General features: G+C 34.0%; 1 protein-coding gene across 9 annotated transcripts in view; it reads left to right on the forward strand.

The window, feature by feature from the left end:
• Window positions 1–22,332, forward strand: part of CAMK2D (calcium/calmodulin-dependent protein kinase II delta) — a 291,524-nt gene that overhangs the window by 235,639 nt on the left and 33,553 nt on the right. For 4 of the 9 annotated variants that reach the window (XM_008566073.1, XM_008565995.1, XM_008566141.1 and 1 more), the window contains exons 9-14: window positions 768–862; window positions 3,240–3,362; window positions 4,204–4,287; window positions 4,731–4,773; window positions 8,074–8,111; window positions 17,292–17,340. In XM_008566073.1, the coding sequence (XP_008564295.1) occupies window positions 768–862; window positions 3,240–3,362; window positions 4,204–4,287; window positions 4,731–4,773; window positions 8,074–8,111; window positions 17,292–17,340 (432 nt within the window). Of the gene's footprint in view, window positions 1–767; window positions 863–3,239; window positions 3,363–4,203; window positions 4,288–4,730; window positions 4,774–8,073; window positions 8,112–9,531; window positions 9,565–12,473; window positions 12,534–14,852; window positions 14,895–17,291; window positions 17,341–22,332 lie in introns of all 9 variants that reach the window. The other 5 variants (XM_008565789.1, XM_008565321.1, XM_008565711.1 and 2 more) reach the window with 2 other exon arrangements.

The following is a 22,332-nucleotide window of genomic DNA, read 5'->3' on the forward strand; positions in this document are numbered from 1 at the left end:
AAAATAGAATTTTTCTGTGTCCGGCAACGGATCGCAACCCTCAGTGTCGCCCCCGTACCGGACCGGGACCGGCCACGGGATCGCAACCCTCGGTGCTGCTCCCGCCCCTCGCTCAGCCAGTGAGCGGCCGGTCTGCACGTGGGATCCGAACCCTCGGCGGGAGCGCCTCCGCGCTTCCCAAGCGGCGCACTAGCGCAGTGCGCCACCGGGCCGGCCCGAAAAATTCTATTTTTGAAGACTTATGATCACTGAATAGAAAAGGGTTTTGTCATCTTATATGTGATGTTATCCACCCTCACAGGGACCCTGGCTACTTAGAGCATGAATTTATAACCAGGATAATATCACTCAACAAAATGTCCTAATTACCAGCAAATGACCATGAGGAAATAAATAACATGTTTAGCTTTTAAATTTCAACCTACCCAGTGACTAAAATCACAGCATCTATATAGGTAAGATTTCAGGGAGACCATGTATAGACAGTACAGAGAGGCCAAAGAATGTGTCACCCAAAATGACAGGTGAGTTTTGTCTTTAGATGTTGCCCTGCCGTGCCTCTTTAGAATTCTTTGGCCCATAGGAAGAGGAGCATTTGCCCTCCATGGAGTGCTTCAGAACAGATCGTAACACATCTCTCTGAAGTTTTCCAACAATCCAGTTTCCTCTGTTTTAATGAGTATGGCTTGATATCACTGTGGATCAGCCACATTTAATTTATTGTTGTCTATATCACTTAATTATGTTAATATACTAATTTCCTTCAGGTGTCATTCTCTATATTCTACTGGTGGGGTATCCACCCTTCTGGGATGAAGACCAACACAGACTCTATCAGCAGATCAAGGCTGGAGCTTATGATGTATGTGACACGTATTTATATAATTTTGGATGAGGGTTTCTTTTTTGTTTATTGACCAAGAGCCAGATTTTTAATCGGTTTTTTCTTTTAAACATAATTTTTTGGGAATTTTCTTTATTATTTCCCTGTGTCTTAGAGAAAGGGAGATAAAAAGTAAGAAATGCAGCGTATGTATTCAGTTTGTATTTCCTTTTAGCTCACTGTCTCTTGAGATTGAAAGGAAAGCAGTTTGAAGTCTCTGAGGAAAGACTTTGCTTGTCAAAATTTTGGGATCTTAGTACATTTTAAAGCATAAACATTAGAAGATTTCTATTTTAGAAATGATTACTGCCTCTTTAGTTGAATTATATTCTCAAATGTCTATCACATAATTATGTTATATACCAACCATACTTTGCAGTAATCCATGTATCAAATAGAACATCATTCCACTATGTCAGGTTTTATGTTTATGGTTTTGTTTACCTAATGGGCTTCTGTGCAAGATTTCATTTGAAGAATGGGTTTCACAATTTAAAAATATTTGAAATTCACAAATCTAATACACTTAACTTATAGTTAGAATAGTTATGCATTAAGTTCAAAATTTGAAGAGGCAGGATTTACTTATCTGCTTTCTCTTTATGGCATAACTTTATGCTCATTGACAGAACTTGCTTTTTTTGATAAATATAAATCATATTTTCCTCTGTAAATATACATAAAAGTTCACTTCCTCTGGTTTCACCTCCTACAGCCCTCTGGAAATCCAGGTGCAGGGCCTGGGGATGCTTTCTATGTATCATTAAGCAGGGTAACTGAGGACTAGGCAGTGTCAGGTCCACCTTCTGTGCACACATTTAAAATCTCCATGTGAAAGTGACAGGAATAAATATAAAAAGAGTTTGTTATGTTCTATCAGGCCTCGTGAACTCCTCAACGTATTTCTGTTTATATATTCTATTTAGATGGAAGTGCGTATAAGTTATCAAGAATTTAAAATGTATATTCTTTGAACTTTGAAGCATTCCATTCTAGCCAAACTAATAGTTGGACCAAATTGTTATTTACATGGCAATAGCTAGCACATTCACCATCTTTAAAGACCAGAACTAAGCCCCTCTCTGGGGCAGACATAGCCCTGCAGATGCACTTCTTAGTGAACATGGAGGGGTGCCTTTGTGAAAATTAGAAAAATGAGGAAAATGGCCACCTTTCTTCAGGCTGAACCAGCCCCTTATTTGCTATCAGAAGACCTACTCAACAATATGAAACAGTCTTGAATGTTTCTTCAGTAGTTCCTAACAGTTAGCAAGTTTTTACAACAGCCCAAGATAAGCTTCTGGAATTAAAAAACAACAGTTGTTAAACTGGCAAAAATTACAGGTATTAAAGAGTCAATATCATTTTTCTCAAGCTTCATTTTGCTAATGGGTCACAAGCTGCCCGTTTTATAACTATTAGAAGTGGACTAATTTAATTACATGACACAGTGACAAGGGCTTTGTTTATCAAGATTATCTATAAAAATTTACAAATTGGAAAAAGAACCTGATATTCTGTCATTTAGCAACTAATGTGATATAAATTTCTCTTAACCCATGAAAAGTAGTATTTCTGCTAAATATGTTAATTATGTGAAAGTAAAGCTGAATAATAATGAACAACAAAAATATTGTAAAGAAAGGCTAAGTAGCTTCATTATATAGTTATTAATATAAAAATTGTATTACCAATGGAAGTCATGAAAATTCTTTGCTTTCTTGCACTTTGGTGAAATTTATAATTAGATATATTTACCACCTTGAAGTGTTAAAATGAAATCCTGCTGAAACTCTGGTAGTCTCAGATTTCTTCTCACTTCAACACTCCAAGCAGCCCTGATTAATAGTTCAGTTTTGGCACAGGAATTGAAGCTCTTTTACTATCTCTGCTAGTACTGCTTCTCAGTCGTGAAAGTGTATAATACCTCATTTCGAACCTTGACATAATAGTATGATGACATTGATACATGTGAAAACTTCTCAGCTTTTATTGTTTTGCAGATAATTATGAGAAAGATTGCATAAAATCTGATTTTCAGATCAAAGCAACGATACTTTTAGAGGAATTGAAGATTCTTAAGTTATTTTTCTAAAATGTATTTAATGTATATAATATACAACTAAGTATATATGTTGGTTCCCTATCAATTACTCTTTAATATATATAGTTATATACATGGGGGCAGGATATATCTAGATAGATTTATCTATTTTATACACAGCTTAACTTATACAAAAAGTAAATTTATGAAGAAATTATCTACTTAAGGAAATGGCTAGTATGTTTGACCCTTGCCTGTTTGACTGAGTGTGTATTTATTTTTTAAACTCTTTATAAAATTATATTTTTAAAGTTTCCATCACCAGAATGGGACACAGTGACTCCTGAAGCCAAAGACCTCATCAATAAAATGCTTACTATCAACCCTGCCAAGCGTATCACAGCGTCAGAGGCACTGAAACACCCCTGGATCTGTGTAAGTAAGAGTTCTCCAAAAATCTCAGGAGCTAAAATGGAAAATAAACTGTCCTTTAATATTTTTTCATGGATTTAAAATACTATTGCAGAAAAAAAGGTGAAACTCAGAATGAATGAATTTTTGACTCAAGGTATTTTTAAAAATGAATTTTATCATGGTGAAAAACACCATTTCAAGTAGCAAAGTCTGATTTACATAGATTGTTAAACAAGACTATTGCTTATAATAACACAAGTAATGAGTTTTCCCCTTATCAATTATTGACAATACTTATAAACAGAGATTGGCACAATAACATTGAGATTAAAAGTATTCCAGAAGAAAAGGTTACACAAAGTTCAATAATTTATCATTAGGCAGCTTTGGAAACAATATGAGGTTTAGAAGCTGGAAGTAGAATTTTGGTAGCAGGAAAGAATGGCCTTGGTAGTCTGAAAATACTTTAGAAGTACTAAGAAAAATAGTGTGAAACTTTGGGGGAAACTAGAGACTTCAGTGAATTTATAGGAATAAGTGACTAATGTTAGGGCAACAAATATGGTGCTGAATAAACAAAAAGGCAGTCCAGTAAAAATGTGACTAAATATATATTGAAATAAAGAGAATTGGGGAAATTATTGATATTCATTTCTCTACTTTCTATACATAAATGTTGCATTTAGTCACGAATAGTCTTGGCAAAATCAGTCTTATTTTTCGGTAACTTTGGCTATTGAATACTTACAAGTTGATCATATGGGTGCAGGCATCATTAATAAAGATTTGACGAAGTTGAGGATATTATTATGCTTTGTATGTTTTAAACATCCTCAGTTAAATCACTTTCCTCTTCTTCCAGCAACGTTCCACTGTTGCTTCTATGATGCACAGACAGGAGACTGTAGACTGCTTGAAGAAATTTAATGCTAGAAGAAAATTAAAGGTAAGAAATTGTACATTTTTGTGGGGAGGTAGATTTGGCAGAGTGACTTGGGAAATACTGTAGGTGAGGAAAATAATTTTTAGCAAAGGCTTTTAACTGTGTAAACCTCAATACTCATTATTCTTTTTGTGGGCATTGGGAAAATGGAATACACACCAGGATCAAACCTGTGATGAAAAGCTAGAATTGATGTGGTGATGTGTGCTGTGGTTCCTCTTTTCCGTGGAAAACAGCTGTGCAATTTGATAATCTGAATCCAGCCCACACAGGAGGGTGGTCCCAGCATCATGAGAGACACAGGCTTGTGACTCTCAGGAAACCAAAAAAAAAAAAAAATCCCCTAACTGAGGATAAAGCCAGGAGATTTGTTATCAAAAGCTATATTTATTAGGTCAGGGCTTTGCAGAGGCAACACTGATTTTATATCCTGATTTCTTTAACAGGGTGCCATCTTGACAACTATGCTGGCTACGAGGAATTTTTCAGGTACATGAAACAAAAGCATGGCTCCTTATCCTCTGCTCTCCTCTTTAGTAGTCTTTTCTTGTCTTTTTGTAATTAAAAGAACTCTGATAATTAGAAAGACCTTGTTGTTCATGGTTGGCACACGTATGGCACCAATTCCTTCCACACCTGTGGCTGCCGTTAGTAATCCGCCTGGTGCTGTCTCCCACAGAGCTTCAGGTGACTGTGCCCCTCACAAGAGTGCCCCAGGCTGCCCCAGCCAACGGTCAGTGCTGGTGCAGGACTAGCAACCCATCTGTCAAATGCTGGGGTGCACACACAAGTTGTGGAAATACACACTCATTTTGAAGCTCAGCATTTGACATATAGAATTTACTAATTGATATTTCATAAAGTAAAAACTATGAATAAGTTTTTTTTTGTCTCATTTTTATAGGGAATTCCAATAAGCAAGATTTTTAAAAGAAGACCATTACTGAGGAGCCCAGTTCTCTTAGGCCTAAGTTATTTCAAAAGTACAGTAGTATCTTGTCATGCTATAAGAATGATTACAACTGTCAAAGATATCTAACTCAAGAATTTGCAGAGAACCTACTACACAGTAACAACATAAGAAAATAAGTGTTCCTCAGAATGATTCCATGGTAAAAATAAATTTGTTAAATAATGGGCTAAAGGAAGCCAAATCGTTTCTTTATTGTAGGAATGACTCTCTAAAATGGAGATAAAGTATAGATTGCTTGCAGAAATTTTGAGTTTCGGAGCCTCCTTTTTTGATAGATTATATCAAAGGATGAGGTTTCCAAAAATCAGATTTTGGCAAATGCTAATCGTTCTTACGTATGGGGAGGGACTGAAACAATGATTATTTGCACTTGGTAAATTTACTGTTCGGCCATTTAGACTTGGAACAGTTGTCAAATGTTAGTGCCCAATGTACTATCACTGTAGTTTGCACACTGCGTACATAATAACGATCTGCAGTATCAAACTATCTAGCCATTTCTTCAATCCTTCATTTTACTTCCTGCTACATACTGAGCCTGTGTGTCACAGTGCTATCACATGATGATCCATCCAACATGTTCTTCAACCAGTTTCTAGTTATTATTTGCAACCGTATTAAATGGTCACCTTTCCACCTGCCTTTGTATTTAGCTTCCAAAGGCTGTTAAGCAACAATAGTAATAGCACGAGTAATGTTACAAATTAAAGGACTATGCTGGTCAGCTGTATGCATTTTGTCCAATTTGTTTGGTGTGATAAAACCTTTTTGCTGCCTTTGTCAAGTTACCTGTTTGATAAACACTTGATTAATATAGTTGATATTTATACAGTGAGTTCAGTGCCATCTCATTAAATAGTATCTAATATATACTATATTCAGATAAATTAATATTTCATTGTGGCCCAGTAATTAGTGAGTCACTAAAAGGTAGAATGATTTATATAGTATAAATTGTTAATTACAAACTAACTTGGAAAAAAAAACCTCCAGAATTAAAATCGTGTATTTTGTTAAACTACTAAATACTCTCAGGCATAAATTGAGCCTTTCTTAATGTATGTACCCATGTATAGAAACTTTTTGTTTACCTCACATTTTCCTTTTCATCATCCTGTAAACTAAAAAGCTCAGGACTAATATGTTGATTTTATATTGTTTCTCAATGTCTTAGCATGAAAAAGCAAACTTTTTTTTTTATCCATCACTTCAAAATCAACTGATTAACATTAGACCCAGTTACAACATCTTGTACTTGATATTGCATTTTAGTTTTGCCTATTTTATTCATTCTATTTCATTGCCAGACATGCTCTTTAAAGTAATTTGTCCATAAGTATATGGTTATAAAGTTGTTTTTATTTTTTCTTTTCTCCCTTTATGTGGAATGTATTTCTTGTGAGGTAAGGTGAATAGTAATCAAAAGGGACATTTCTGCATCTCCCAGGCCAAATCCCTGCTTACCCTGAATCATTGTCTTCTCTTTGCTTGCTATGGCAATTCCAATTATTCTGAGTTTGCTTTCTAACCTATTAACTGCCACAAGATTTACTTAATATTGCTTTTTAGCTTCAAACAAACAGTATTATAGCTAAGGCAACTATTTCTTGCAATCTCAATAATAAATTAATAGCTTTCTTGCTAAAGACTAAATTAACACTTATCTTTTAAATAAGTTTAAAGTCATACTAAAGTGATGTCAAAATAATATCCCAAATTAAATAAATGTCAGGAAATTACATGTTCATGCAATTTTATTATAGCTGTGTATTTCCACTTCATATGCCAAATTCTATTTTGATATACTTAAATAATTACACATAATTAACATTAAATGGAAGCATAAATGTGTACTTTGTCCTGAATATTCATGAATATTCTACACTCGATGTACTGATTGTCATTAACAGTTACATTATCTGTTCACTGGGTATGTACCCATTCATAAGTATATTTTGAGAAAGGATGACTTCACCTTTTAATAAACGCAAAAAACTCAGTAACAGAAGGAATGATAAAAGCTCCCCTTCAAGAAAAATGAAGTTTCATATGAGACCATATGCTTTAGGATTTCTTTGATTTGGCTGAAGATTTTATTTTGTTTGATATCTTGTCTCACATTTTCTGATTTTTACTTTTTCAATGTAAAGGCTTTTGTTTTGAAGCCTTTGTGTTCTGATTTTGAAGTATAAAAATAATGTCATTTTTAATTTTTTAGGTCATTTGCTAAGCATTTAAAAAATTTGCTCAAGGTCAATAATATACCATTTCATTTTAAAATACTGTTATTAATATTTTTTGTAAGACTTAAGTTATCTGATTTCAAAAAGTAAAGATGTTATTTAGCCAGAGCAAATTTTTACAAGTTTTCAACCTCTAGAAAGAGGAGCTTAAATGGCAGAACTGACATGGTCACCATACTTGTGGTGTGAATGAACATGTAATACAATCTGTCAACTCATGTCTAAAGACTGAAATCGACTTTCTGGATTACAAAAGAATAGTCCAGTTAAAGTTTCAGTATCCTTTTCGCAACCGACAGTGAAATAAAGTCCAATAACACAACTGCAAAGTGTTCTATTATGTGTAATGAACTACATAAGAATTTAGTTCTAAGTTTGTTGTGGCAAAACCAAGAAAAGTGATACTGTAATTCAATGTCCTGTAAGCTCGTGCTCATCAATGTGACCTTGATAATTTGGCATATGTTGGCCATAATTCAGCAAAGGTGGTAAAAGAAGCAGTAACCTGTTTTGTTGCCTGGCTAGGAGTTTCTATGGATAACTCACTAAACTGATTTTATTCTCATTTTGCAGCAGCGAAGAGTTTGTTAAAGAAACCAGATGGAGTAAAGGTAAGTTAAACAGGTGCTCCTAAACCGTTTCTGACGTTCAGATGCTGGATAATTTTAAAATGTTAAATATAAGTCTGTATAAGTCTTAAATATAAGTTTTAAACTTATAAATATGTCTTAAATATAAGTCTTTGCAGCTTGTATTTTTTATAGCTCCTGATAAAGAATGCAGGTTGAAATATGAAATAACTTAATACTCAACGATGATTAACATTTATACCAAGGAAAGTTGTGGGTTTTTTTTCTGTTTGATTACATATTAAATAATCATGAAAAAATAATACTCATATGGAGTTCCTATAAAAACTGAATGTCTAAATCTTCTCTGCTTTACTACAGTCCCAAACTACTATGGTGACCTGAAAATCTGTGAAAACCAAATGCTTTCTTAAGTAAATTATGCTCTGTACTTGAAGGCTGCTGAAGTCTATAGCCTGAAAGAAACTCACATTGGGTCTGGAAGTAGAACATCAAATGACTAAATTTCTCTGCTTGGGCAGTTTTTATAAAGATCTTAATTATTCCTGTGTTTCTATCATAAAGTATTGAGATATGATTAAGGTGAATATTCTGAACAAATATTAGAAAAATCTTCCAAGAAAAAAAACCAGAAGGATATTTTGACTTTCTTGAATTTCTAAACAAAATAATATAAATTATTTTCTACTGATTATTTAGTTTCATGGGAATTTACTTTTGATGGAATGTAAGCTTATATTTGCATAATGATGTTTGCTATCTTTCTGGAGTATCACCTAAATGTTTTATTTTTTTAATTCTTTTCTTTCTCTTCCAAAGGCAAATGTATACATTCCTCATTATCACTTCAATATTCTTGGGAATTAATTGATATTCTAATAGTTGAACTTGACCTAATGTCAGGTGGTCAGTTCATATTGAAAATGTAGCATAGAAAATCATTTGTCACTTCTTATGTTCATGCCCAGTCATTTCTTCCCCACCTGTCTGTGTGTTCTTTGGGAATTTCCATAGCTATGGTGATGATGCACTTGTGATTCCTGTTAGGATGGCATTTCCATTTACCGGTTGCTTTCCTCAACCTGTGATTGTATCTTCCTTTTGCTTAATTTATTCAATTTAGATTGCAGTAACGATAGTTGGTGTCTGCCTTCTTTCCAATGTTACATTGGCAGAAATGTGATATTTTAAATTCTCCAAATGTTTTATTCTCCAGGGTTTTTCTGTACTGTTCAGTGATGTAGAGCTCATAGTTCCTACTTGAGATATTTATTTTCACTACTATCCTTATATAGAAAGAAACATTTCCAAAACTTTTGTTTTCTAGTCAACTTGTAGCTCTTCGTTAAAGACAAAATTATTCTGTACTCCGTGCTTTGATACTTTAAATTCAACCGGTCATATGTTTTTCTTTTCCTTTCTTTTTGACTGGTCAATTCAGAAAAGGAAGTCCAGTTCGAGTGTTCAGATGATGGTGAGGATCTCTATCTGCCAGATTTCTCCTCCTGTGAAAATTCACACTTAGGAATAAAACAGTCTTATATACCCAAGTTAGTATAAGTGGAGAAAGTGTTAGGACCATTACAGATCAGTGTTAATCAGCTATCAAAACACATTACCCCACTTACACATTATATTGTTTTTCTCTGAAGTTGAATGTTTTTAATATGTAAAAAGTTAAACCCTCATCCATATGTTATTAATGGGCTTGATCTTTTACAAGGATAAAGTCCAATTTTCTCTTTGAAAATACAGAGACCTTGACATAATTAATGTCCATTTACTGATAAGTGAAGAAATTCTGTATGATTATTTTTAAAATGACAATCATGGTTGCTAATCACGGCTGTGTTCAGACACACCATAATATGTTCACCATAGTATAAAGAGTGTGATCTTACAGTGGTGATTTTGTAAAAGTGATCTTACAATGGACCCATTCTAAATAAGCACCTTTAAAATATTTATTAATCTCAAAAGGTAATAAATTCTACACCTGAGAAATAGAAATATCTTGCCCATGCCTCATAAGAGTAATTCAGTGCATGATAAAAATATCTGATTTGATTCAGTTTTTTTGAAAAATAAAAATGCTCTGCTTTCATAATATAAAATAACTACATTCACAGACAAAAGTGCCAAAGTTATTGTATGTTTAAAGACAGTTATGGTTGAACCTGTACTTAATATTTGACTCTTTGAAAGGAAGTTCTTCTAGCCTATTACTTAGAAATTTTCCTATTATTTTTCAATTAATTAATATTACAAATACCTACAAAAAAATTCTCATAGTAAACAAAGATTATTGAACTAATTTTCACAATAATAACAAAGTTTTTAACTGCCATTTAAACATGATTAAAAGTGGTGGTTGAGACACATATTAATTTGACTCATATTTCCCATACCTGACGAGAAAGGATGGCTTGCCCAGACAGAATGGCCTTCATTTGAAAGAGATGATGGTGTCTGTATGCTGAGTATCTATGTGTGAATGTGTGTAAGTGTGTGTATGTGCGCGTGGGCGTAGGCACTCACAAGATTATGCAGATAAGTTTGTGTACATAGGTGTGCATGTTGGACATTTTCACTAAAATAAAACTGTTCTTGGCAACCACATTTTAGAAAAAAGTCAAGTATATTATCTCAAAACAGAAATAAAAATATCTCAGAATGTTTCTCTTTCATTTGCATCCACTGATATAAACTAAATATAGCATATTAAATATATGTGGTGCTTTAAACATAAGTGCCCCTAATCATTTGACAAGAAGCCAGCAATGTTTTCCCAAGGTCTCTTCCTGAATTAGGAAGGTATTCATGTGGACATCCCTTCCCTTTTCTCATGAATCCTATACTAATGTAAATACTGAATTTCGATCCCTCTTAATAGATTCCATTAACTCATCTCTTTTTTGGCTCTTGCACAAATGTTATGTTAAATTCCATACACTTTAATTAAGAAAAAAAATTTTAAACTCTCTGAAAAATATAGATTGATGGTTTAACATTTAAAGAGTTTTCTAGTAAAGTTTAAAAGTTTTTTCTCTTTTTCCTGCATGTCACCGAGCACAGTGTTACAGCCTATTTAAATAATACTTATACCATTAACCACACTAATGTGAATTACTAGCAAAAAGTTACACACCTAAATTAATTTCTGCTATCTTCTACATTCCTCTCAATGCTAGTTTATAACTACATCCATAGGTATATAGTATAGACTTCCCAGAAAACCCCAAAACAGTTAATTTGGTATAACCACTTGTAAATACTCATTTGGTATTTATTTATTTTATGCAGTATGTGTTTCTCTTTAAGTCCTTAAGTACAGTTGTGTTAAAATTATGAAGGTATATTCTTTTAGAAAATAATAAATAAAGAAGAAACCTAGAAAATATATTGTAAGAAAATGAATGTTAATTTATATTTGTGTTTGATAACCATAATGTAAGTTGTCATGCATGAGTTTAAAAGAAATGTTAATTATTACTTTTTAGTCTTTGATTCTTCAGTGCCCAAACTCAGTTGTGGTTCCAAGTTGCCACATGTCTGCAAAGTCTTCTCTGTGGCCATTTCAATTCTTACTGACCCTTTGAGTTGCTTTCACAATGTGACTTGCACAATGGTAATGGTGTCTTCTTTAAGGTCAAATCCAATTACGTGAAAGCTAGGGAATGATATTACCAAATATATTCTTCAATGATAGCAATAACATGGACAGACAACGTAGTGTCTTCCTCTCAAATAACTGTGAAAAATAAAGTCCTTTTACATTCAGCATGCAGTAAAAGAGTTTAATTTCACCATTTATAATTGAAGATGTATTTTTTAAAGGAGACCCAGACTTATCATTTTTAAAAAATATTATAACAGCTGCCTTTTGCCAGAAGATCTAAGTTTTAATTGAATACCTACTAAACAAAGTAGTGATGGCTCCCCAGAGGAAGATGGTCTATGTGTGACTTCCAGCTCAAGAATAAAATGAAAAAAAAAAAAAAGGAATGTATTGATAACAGTGAACAATTGGAAGCTTGGAAACAGAATCCAACTTGAAGAGTATGAAAATGGCAATATCCATTTCATACTCTGAAACTTGATTTGAGCTCCATTAAAGCAGCTCTTTGTCTGTTTGCTAAGGTGGCACGGCCAAAGCAGCCACGTCTGTTTTATCATTCCATCACAGACATGGTCCTCGCCTGTGTGTGAACATCGGAGAATAGAAGTGATCATCATTCCTGTTAGTCATCACAGTGTCTTTCACATTCATCTTCAGTGGCTCTTTATTTTCATGTCTATCTCCATGTAGACATGCTGCATATAGAGACATTGGCTACCAGGGGGTTTAAGGTGTCTCTGTTTCTATTTTCTGCATACCCACAGATAAACAACAAAGCCAACGTGGTAACCAGCCCCAAAGAAAATATTCCTACCCCGGCGCTGGTATACCTGGACTCTTTGTAACCCTTCTTAAGTTCTTTACTGTTTTTTGTTGTTTCTCTCATTTGCTTTCACTATATAGATACACATGTAAATATTTTGTTGGGTATTTTTTTGTTTGGGGGTGTTTTATTTTTTGCTTTCAACAATATGAAAAATGTTCATTTCTTTTTTTTCCCCGTTTTCTTTTTGTTAAGGTAGTTGTGAAGCAGTGTGTTTCTAACATGAGATTATCTCATTTCATTATTGAACATCATACTGATAGCTGTGGTCTCTGTAGTTGAAATTGTTGCATGCCGCCTTAGAAATACAGTAGAATGCGCTTTGGTTGCTCTTAGCTCTTCTTCTGATGATAGCTCTAGATTGTGCAAACAATGATTTCTTCTTTTCATGATGCAAATGTTGACATCAAGGAGAGCTAATGGGATTATTGCTAGACAACAGCAAAATAGACCTTATTCAGAGTTCTTGTTTTCCTCTTATTAAGACGACAGGGCTTTGTAAGACCTCACTTTCTGAGATAAAGAGGCACTGGAAATTTAAAGCTTTTTGTTTGTTGTGTTTTAAATTAAATTTTCACTGTTTCACTTTAATCCAAAGAATGAAATTGAATTACCAATGGAAACCAGTTTTGTCTATTTCAATCAAATCCACAGAATTAACAACTAAATTGGTTTAACACTTTGAGATGGTATTACATTAAAAATTGGAATTTGAATACTGGCATTCAGTGCTCTGAGTTCTATAATATTTTCCTCAAACTATTTCGTATCTTTATGACTTTCGGAAATGTTTCTGATTTTTTTGCTGTCCTTGTACAGTTATTTTAAATGAATAACAAATAACGGGGGATTATTTCACTTGGGTTAACCAGAAGGCTCAATTGAAAAACATTTAAAGGAAGGACACATCAAGATAGCAGGTTATCTAATAGTAAAAAACAGTTTTGATCACAGCTTCCTTAGCCAGGGAAAGGTAGAAGGGAAAGAGTAGATAGGTTCTCTAAGTCTGGCAGCATAAGCTATAGTGCCTGTGGCTGAAGAGAACTCTCAATGGGTTGCAGTAACTCCCAGTTGCCAAGACATCACGTAATGAAAATACCAAACATGCCATTGATGTATGCGCACTGAATCTTTTTTTACATCAGTTATTTGAGTGTTATATTCTACTTGGAAATATTTCTTCAATTTTCTGATAGAAAGCAATAGGAAAGATAGTATTTTCTTCATGGAAAAACATGAATTTACAGCCAAATATTCAGTATATATAGTCCATAAATCAGAAAAAAAAATAGATGTGAATTAACACCTACTTATCAGCAATAGGTCTCAAATTATAGTGATTGTATGATTAGTCCTAGAACCCTTTAATGAGACTTTTTAAGTGTTCCTCAGAATTTCTTGTGGACCTTTAAAATGCATTCTTTAGGTTACTCTTTTTTTTTTTTTTTTTTTGTGGGGAAGGGGAATTAACACCTACTTATCAGCAATAGGTCTCAAATTATAGTGATTGTATGATTAGTCCTAGAACCCTTTAATGAGACTTTTTAAGTGTTCCTCAGAATTTCTTGTGGACCTTTAAAATGCATTCTTTAGGTTACTCTTTTTTTTTTTTTTTTTTTGATGGGTAAGGGGATCACAACCCTCAGTATGTATGATCCGCACCACGCTCAGCCAGTGAGCGCATCGGGCCATCCCTATATAGGATCCTAACCTGTGCCCTCACTGCTCCCAGCGCCGCACTCTCCTGAGTGAGCCACGGGGCTGGCCCTACTCTTTGTTTTTTAAGTTAATCATGGTCCAGTGGTTCTAGATTTTTCAAGGATATTCAGCTATGTATTAGTTATAGTTGATGACACTGTAATTAATTCACAAAACGATACAGCTGAAAAATATTTTTACAAAAATTTGAGATCATCTCAAAGAGTTCTATTTCCAGTGCCCTTGGTCAAGTTTTCTACAGGACAGACATTAACAGGACGCTCATTAAAGAAGAAAGGAAAGCTCTGTCTGGCATAGGACTTGGTGAAACAGTGAGTGCCTCTTTAGGTCTCCAAACTTCAAAGCCTTGTCTGTCTGCTGATCAGGGATAAGGTCTTTTGCATGCTGCTTCTGGGTAGGGAGGTGTCCTATCTCGTGGGCTCACCAGGGAGATCTTTTATCAGAGATCTTGCCAGCTGCAACCTCTGACAGAAGTTAACATTGCTTTAGCCCTTGTCACTATTTAGTTTTGTCAGCTGGCTCACTCTGCTCTGTCCCTCACACAAGTAAAAGTGTACTTAACAATGCGAACTGTTTCTTTCTCTATTTTGTTCTCACTCAGGAGCCCCAAACTACTGTAATCCACAACCCTGATGGAAACAAGGTATTCAGAAAGAATCAACATCATCTTGCTTTAACAAGATTACACATCTCATCAGATATTTAAAGCAAAATTAACTCATTATCTAAAAATAGAAAAGAAAATCTTTACCCTTTTTCTACCACAATTTCTTTTGGGCCTGATTTGTCTAGAACTTTACACATACTTCTTTCAAATAAAAATAAATGACAACTTGAAAGAAATGAATGTTACCATGAGTCAGTAAAAGTCAGGCTAAACATTTATGAAGTCTTTATGACAAGATGACTGTGTATCTTAAGCAATTCCATCTGCTCTTTTTTTTCTCCATGACTGTGCTTTGTACTGTAGATGTATTCTGCATGAAATTTTAGAATTTCTTGCTATATCATTCCACTGTCTTCAAAAGTATCAACTTGAGTTCATAGGTATTTGTTTAAATTTAATGTTGCTTTTGAGTTTTATTCTATTCTCTTGTCATAGTGGTTTTTTGTTTTGTTTTGTTTTGTTTTGTTGTTTTTTAATACTCTGTTGGTGATGATGTTGTTGTTTGGCATGAATTTGAGGAGAATCTGGGAGTTTCACTTCCTTTGAAATATGTTTGTCATTATTGAGTTATATGCTTTTCAGTAGTACACATTTAACTACTCATGCTGGAGGAAGACTGTTTTCTATCCATTGTAAATTATTTACACAGCATGTTAATTAAATGGCAGCATTTGCATACATGTCTATAGTATGAAAGGAGACATTTTCTGAATGTATTCCATGTTTCCAGTTTATTATTTTTCATGTATTATTATATCTCTAAGGGGAGGAAAAATACTTCATAATACTTTTCTCAAATATTAAGTATTGTGATAGGTTTTACTTCTCCTTATTCTTATCAACAATGCTTAAGTCTTGGAAAACACATTTCTCCTCTGGTTTAACATTTAGTTGATCAATATTAAAATCATTAAAGTAAAAAACACAAAGTGTTGTATTCTTAATATGAGATTTATTTTATAGACATGGCACTGAAAATGTTCTAAGTCCCTAAAAGAGATAAGTTAGTTAGGACCACCACATACGAGAACACTTTTTTTTAATAGCATTAGCCAATGAAAGACCAAGCCTAACAGCCGGAGTGGATACTTCAATAGTTCTAGCTGTATCATTTGTAAGAGGTGCTGCATGGTGTTTCTTGCTTACATGAATTAGTTTATTTATGCAGTGCATGGGTTTTACCTTCATTTTGAGTTTAAATTTGAACACTAGGTCACATTAAGAAACGCATGAAGACTCTTTTCTTTGGTTTTGTGTGTATGGAGACTCTGGATACATCTTTAGTTTGTCCCTTTGGTTTAAATATTGTATATGATATTAATATAAATTGATCACTTTTTTAATATCAAATATTTAAAAGGACACAGACTGGTGTTTGCATCATTTTCCAATATCTGTTTTTCATCACTGAGCATATAGCTATTGATTGGAAGTTTGTTTCCAATTTTTTTCAGCTCTGGTCTTTAATTATTCTAAGTAGAAAATTATGTCTTTCTTGTGAATATTGCAAAATTTGTTTCCTGGGAAGTATTTTGTTAGTACATTATTAATGGAAACATTTATCAAACCATCTCAATAAAAGTATCTTAATGTTGGCAGTTACAGTGTACTTTTAAGTGTGCTTACTAATCTTCAACTTAATTTCTAGTTTCACAAAGAAATAGCTTTGTCTTTTTATTATGGAAGTGGGTTTCTTATCAGTAACAGCCAGTTTCTAATTTAGAAAAGAATGAAAAAAATCTAATTGTCCTTGAAAGTAAATTATTCATTAGAATTCCATTGTGCTGATCATGAACATGAAAATTCTTCTTAAAAGTACTTTCAGCATATCTCAACTTAATACCCTTAGCTTTTCTTCAAGTGATGCAATAAAATGCTTTCTGTATACAAAGGAGTAAGGCAGACAAATAGACTGCAAATTCAGTGCTTGACATAGTGCCCGACACAAAGAAGGTACTATTCGCTGATTAACTAATAGGGAATAAAATGTTCCTATTTTAATATTCAAATTAATTTGGCCAATACATTCAACTTCTCATAAACACACAGAAAAAGCACACCTCATGGGGCACTGTAACCCACACGTCCTTACCCAGTTCTTAAACTGCATACTTCTCTTCTACAAATCACCCAAATTTATACTGCTTCAGAGATTAGGCAACCAGAGTACTCCCTTTTTGAAAGGTTTGCAGCATTTGACATTTTATTTCTGTTAAAAACCACTTAATGTATTTGTCCATTTGCATGTCAGCATATGCACACAGCCTGCTGAAGAATTTTGCATGATATATATATCACTAGCCAACATTTTCAAAAGTAGAAATCACTGTATTCATTGTGTGCAACTTAAAAAATGTGTTTTCTTCTCAACAGGAGTCAACCGAGAGCTCAAATACAACAATAGAGGATGAAGATGTAAAAGGTATGATTAAACCAGAAATGTAAAATCCTAACTCAGAGCTTCATACGTAGCAGAAAAAAAGGGGTTTCAAACAACTAATAAGTTGAGGAAGTAGGCCTTTCCTAAGACAAAAGATTATTTTCTTTTTGTAAGTACATTATTATTTCAATAATATGTATTGATTTTGTCAATTTTTTTTACATTATATTTTGTTATGTGTTTTAAACTATGGACAACATGTGGTATATTCAAACACATTGCAATAATGACAACTAGTAATGAGAGTTTGGGAACAAAAAAAATTATAAATTTATCAGTCAAAAAGTAACAAAGTGTGTACACATTGGGTACATTCATAAAACCTGTCTAGAAAATGATTTCTATTTAAGGATACAATATGAAAATAACTTTTTAAAAAATGTCCAATGGTCTCAAGAGGGTATCAGTGGAATTTTGTATCTGGCAGCTTTTTTATCCTAGGTTTTTATGTGCTTTCCTAATACATTCTTGACTTCCATTCATTTTGGTTTCCAAAGTTCTTTTAGCTTCATAGATTGGTAACATTTCTAACATCTTCTCAGTGCCTCTGCACACACATACTAAACACACATTTGCAGTTAGCTTACTTCCTTTTGGCCACATCACTGTTTTAGAGGTGTTAATTTTTCTTCAATTGCTTTTGCAGTTTTGTATTCACACTTTTGTAATTCAGTGTCTGTAACTGCAATTTCTACAGGCCACTTATCTAGAAGATATTCCAAAAAAGAATGGTAATGATAAGGGTGTTTTAAAAGAAGTATTAAAGGAAAAGAAATAATAAATTGGGAGAAATTATCTGTCAATTAATTAAACCTTAACTGAAAAGATTATTTACCTATTAGTATCACCCATAGGCCTTCATTCTATAGGTGGCATTAGTAAAATATAGTCTTAAAAAGTTGTATTCGAGTTACAGAATAAAGAACCTGGAAATTCTCAAGCCAAGGAGACATATGGGCAGTTTAGGAAATAAAAATATCTATAGATCACATGTTGCCAGTCACCTCTGTTGACTTTTCCTTTTTGGTTGAACAGAACAGCTGATGCTATTAAAGTGTATTCTATTAGTAGTACACTGACGTAACTCTGCTCCAGGTACTCATTCATGATTTTCTACAGTGGAAAGGTAGATAGCTATGTTGAGGATTTTATTTAGTAGGTCTTTTCATCTCACTCTTCCTCTTGAACTGAAGTAATTTTATGAATCATTGATGCCTGTCATATTAAAGATTCTTTTTTTTAAAACCAAATAAACAGATGTGCCATTTAGCTTTCGCAGTGATTCGGGAAGCATCATCTTTATAATTGTTTTAGTTCCTTCAGCCAAGCACAGTGTGAACAAGAATCAGAAAACCTGTGCATGATCCACTGGAGAGACTGAATCTTTAAATAACTAAATAAAATTAGGAGAATGCCAGCACCTCAGAATACGCAGTTCATCCACAAAGGAATATGTTTATTCCTTGATGGTCATCATAAGCAGGGTCTTAGTAATGGTCTTCCTTACTCAAATTTGACTCTTAACTGTACAAAGTATTGGTTCAGGATCTCTGATGTTAATGTATGTAAATATCAGTGTACAAACGGAGTCCTTATTGGTCTTATCTTATAGTTTACAGGGTTTTGTTTTTTTTTTGTGAAATGAAGTAATATCAATAGTTCTTAGAAAAGAATACTCCTTTTCAAATCACAATAATGATATGTGTTTCATCTTGCCTCTGGGATTTCACAAATTGAGACAGTATTTATTTGTCTTTATAGTTATGCTGAATCTACACACATCAAATATTAGAGAAATTAAGGATAGTATTGAGATCAAAAGAAATGTGCAGTTGATAATTGAACCCAAAGTACTTTAGTTTGTTTCCTTGAACTTAATGAATAAGTTATTTAAGATTCTATTTAATTTTACTAGCATGGATCTGGCCACAGAATCATAGATATAGCACATTAGGCCTCATTTATGTTCTCTGTAAGACTCATAGAGCCTTTGGTGGCTAACTGTTTTAATACTGAATGATATTAGGATCTTTTAAGACTAGAAGACACTTTGAAAGATCACCCAGGTCATTATTCTGATTGTAAGCCAGATGGTATATAAAATGGTCATAAATATTTTTAATATATCTATTATGCTGGTGATATGCTTGTGTAGGAATCTCTGTGCATTTATTAGTGCACAATCCTCAAAAAACCCTGATATGGTTTTACATTTGAATGCCTATGCCCTCTTCTCTTTACCTCAGAGTTTCTTGTTGCTCTGGATAGCATGTTTATTGTCCAGCTCTGTTAGAACCCAAATTTACATATATATCTAACATCTAGGAATTTTCAAAGACCATTAATTATATAACCTAACCAAAACTATATCCTTTCTACAAAACCATATCATATCTACAAAATTTCATGTCTTCCTTCCATACATAGACTTTCCAATCTATCCTTTCTGTATACAGCCTTGTTATCAGAGACAAACACCACACTTTTCCACGTACTTTTAAAGGCATGTTCTCGTAGCGCACTGCTGCACACTGGTGTGTGCTCACCCATTCCTGCTGTCTGTCTCATAGGTAGCTCATCTAACACCAGCACCTAGACTTCCATTGTTTCATGTTTGTACATGATCTTTTGAACATAATATCACATGCTTCCCATTTGATGCAGTGTATATTCTGCCCCGAGGACTAACTTGGCAGTGACAGCTTCTATATCCTAGACACCATAAAGAAGTGGGGGAGGAAAATTAACAGATGATGATGACCTAGCCAAAAGAAATGAGGTGAACCAACATCAGTGTACCTTTTTCTGGATTCTTTGTGGTGGGGAAGGGGGAAGGTAGGCAGTCCAGCTGTTCTCAAAGAAGGAGGAAAGCAGAAGTAGTAGCAGATTAATGGTCCTTCTCAGTCAGGGGAACCTGGAACACCCCAGAAAGCAGGAATTTGGAAAACAGCCATTTTTTGTTAATGCTGCTTATTAAGTTTCCATTCAGAAGGCCTATGGTTCTCTAAAACTTCAGTCTCCATGTTACTTTTGAATTTTGTCTAGGCTATTTCAGTTTCTTCATTCATTCAGCAAACATTTATTGAATACCTACTGTTTACCTGAGCTCCACATACTTCTGTTTGTGAGCCAGTCTTCTTCAAGAGATTTCAGTGACTCAGAGTCAAAACGTTCTTCTGTACATTTTACATCAATCTTTTATGCTATAATTTAGGCCCATTTCTGTTATTTAATTCAATAAATATCAGGAAAACTTAGAGCAAAGGTGTGACCCAAGATAAATGCATTTTTTGTCTCAAAGTTATTTTATTTCCTTTTTCTTAAAAAAATTCAGCATTTAGTTATAACCACAACATCTTCTTTCCCAAGCTTGCAGTCATCGTACGGGACTTGGATTGCTATAACTCTTCTTTTTAAAAAACTTCTATTGTTCGTTGCTTTCTTTCTTCAAGGCAATATGTTGACTTCCTGGTGTTGACCTTTTGAGCAATTTCCTAATTTTCTCCTATATTCAAAAACCAAATATTATTTCTGATGCTAGGTCAGTAAACTCAGTAGCAAACTCAGTTCTGTGGAGAGATACTAATATTTTAAAAACAAATGGGACTCTTAATGAAGCTAACTACTACCATAGAAGCACTATGGTAATAACAGCCCATTATGTACTCAAAAAAAAGAGTTTTCCTGTTAGAACTAAGTGGTGATTTCAAAATATAAATTTTTTTAGGCCTAAACTTGTTGAAATAGTCATTTCCACATTTAATCCATTTCTGGTAAAACAATTACTTTCATTAATTACAGGTGTTGTTGAACAGCTATCATCATTAGCCTTTAATTAGTGAAGAGCAAGACTAACAGTGCTCCTCTCCAGGGATGTGTGTGTGCCTAAAGTCCATGATATGTAGCAATGGTCCTTTCCACGCTGTGTACATTTGAAGACTGTCCTTTGGTTTGTGGCTGTAGCCACAGTTTGCAGGGCCTGTCACTGTATGCCACAATGCCTGTCCACCTCATTACCCACCCAGCATCATTGATGAGTCAGCTACTTCTTCCTGTTGGGTGTGCAGCCACTTGGTCCATGTGCTGCTCTTTCCCAGCATCCCAGAGTTGTACAACTGCTGTCAAGTTGGGCTCCTGCATGTCCTTATGTCATCTCTGTCACTTATCCTGCTTCCAGCATCCCACTCTACCTCACCATTCAGCAGCTGCTTGGATCTCTGGCTGAATTTCATCCTTCTTCCAGGTCTAGGCCAGCAGAGTTCTGTGCAACAAGCAGAAACGTATCGCTATGAGACTGACTGTGTGTGAGGACTTCATGCTTGTTTACCTCTTTTTCCTTTGCCTGAATAACAGGTGATAGTAATGAAGCTGCCTGGGTGTTTGCAAAAGGCCCAAATGAGGGCAACGGAGTTGGTAACCTTATCACCTGAATGGGGTTTCGTATTCAATGGCAACTGGACGTCATGATCTCAACTAATATACAGAATCTCTTGATTAATGATCTTTTTGTTTGTGTCTTTTGTAAACGTGCATTAGTGGACAATGTGATGATTAAATACCCAAATTCAACTATTTTTAAGTTCTGTTTTATCAATGAAACCTTTCATTTCTGTGTAGGATTTCCTGGGTCAGATGATCACATGATGCCAGTCTTCTTCAGATCTGCATGCAGTTTGTAACTCAGGACTTGTCTTGCATGCATTTCTCACTTCTACAGAATCTGCAAATCAGGAAATTCCTGGGTCTTTTATTTAAGGGCTTTTGATAATTACATCATTTCATTAGGATAAGTTTCTTAGAGGACCTATAGTGTAGTGTATAATAACTTCTTTCACATTTCTAATCCAAAATTTGATTTTAAAAGAGGTTTATTTAGAAAAATTATTGTCTGCTTGTGTGTATCTACCTGGTGATCTTTTTTTTTTTTTTTTTTTTTTTTTTTTTTTTTTTTTTTTTTTTTTTTTTTTTTTAAAA

The sequence above is a fragment of the Galeopterus variegatus genome, unplaced genomic scaffold (genome assembly GCF_000696425.1).
Source record: "Galeopterus variegatus unplaced genomic scaffold, G_variegatus-3.0.2 Scaffold2, whole genome shotgun sequence".
In the NCBI taxonomy this organism is placed as follows: domain Eukaryota; kingdom Metazoa; phylum Chordata; class Mammalia; order Dermoptera; family Cynocephalidae; genus Galeopterus; species Galeopterus variegatus.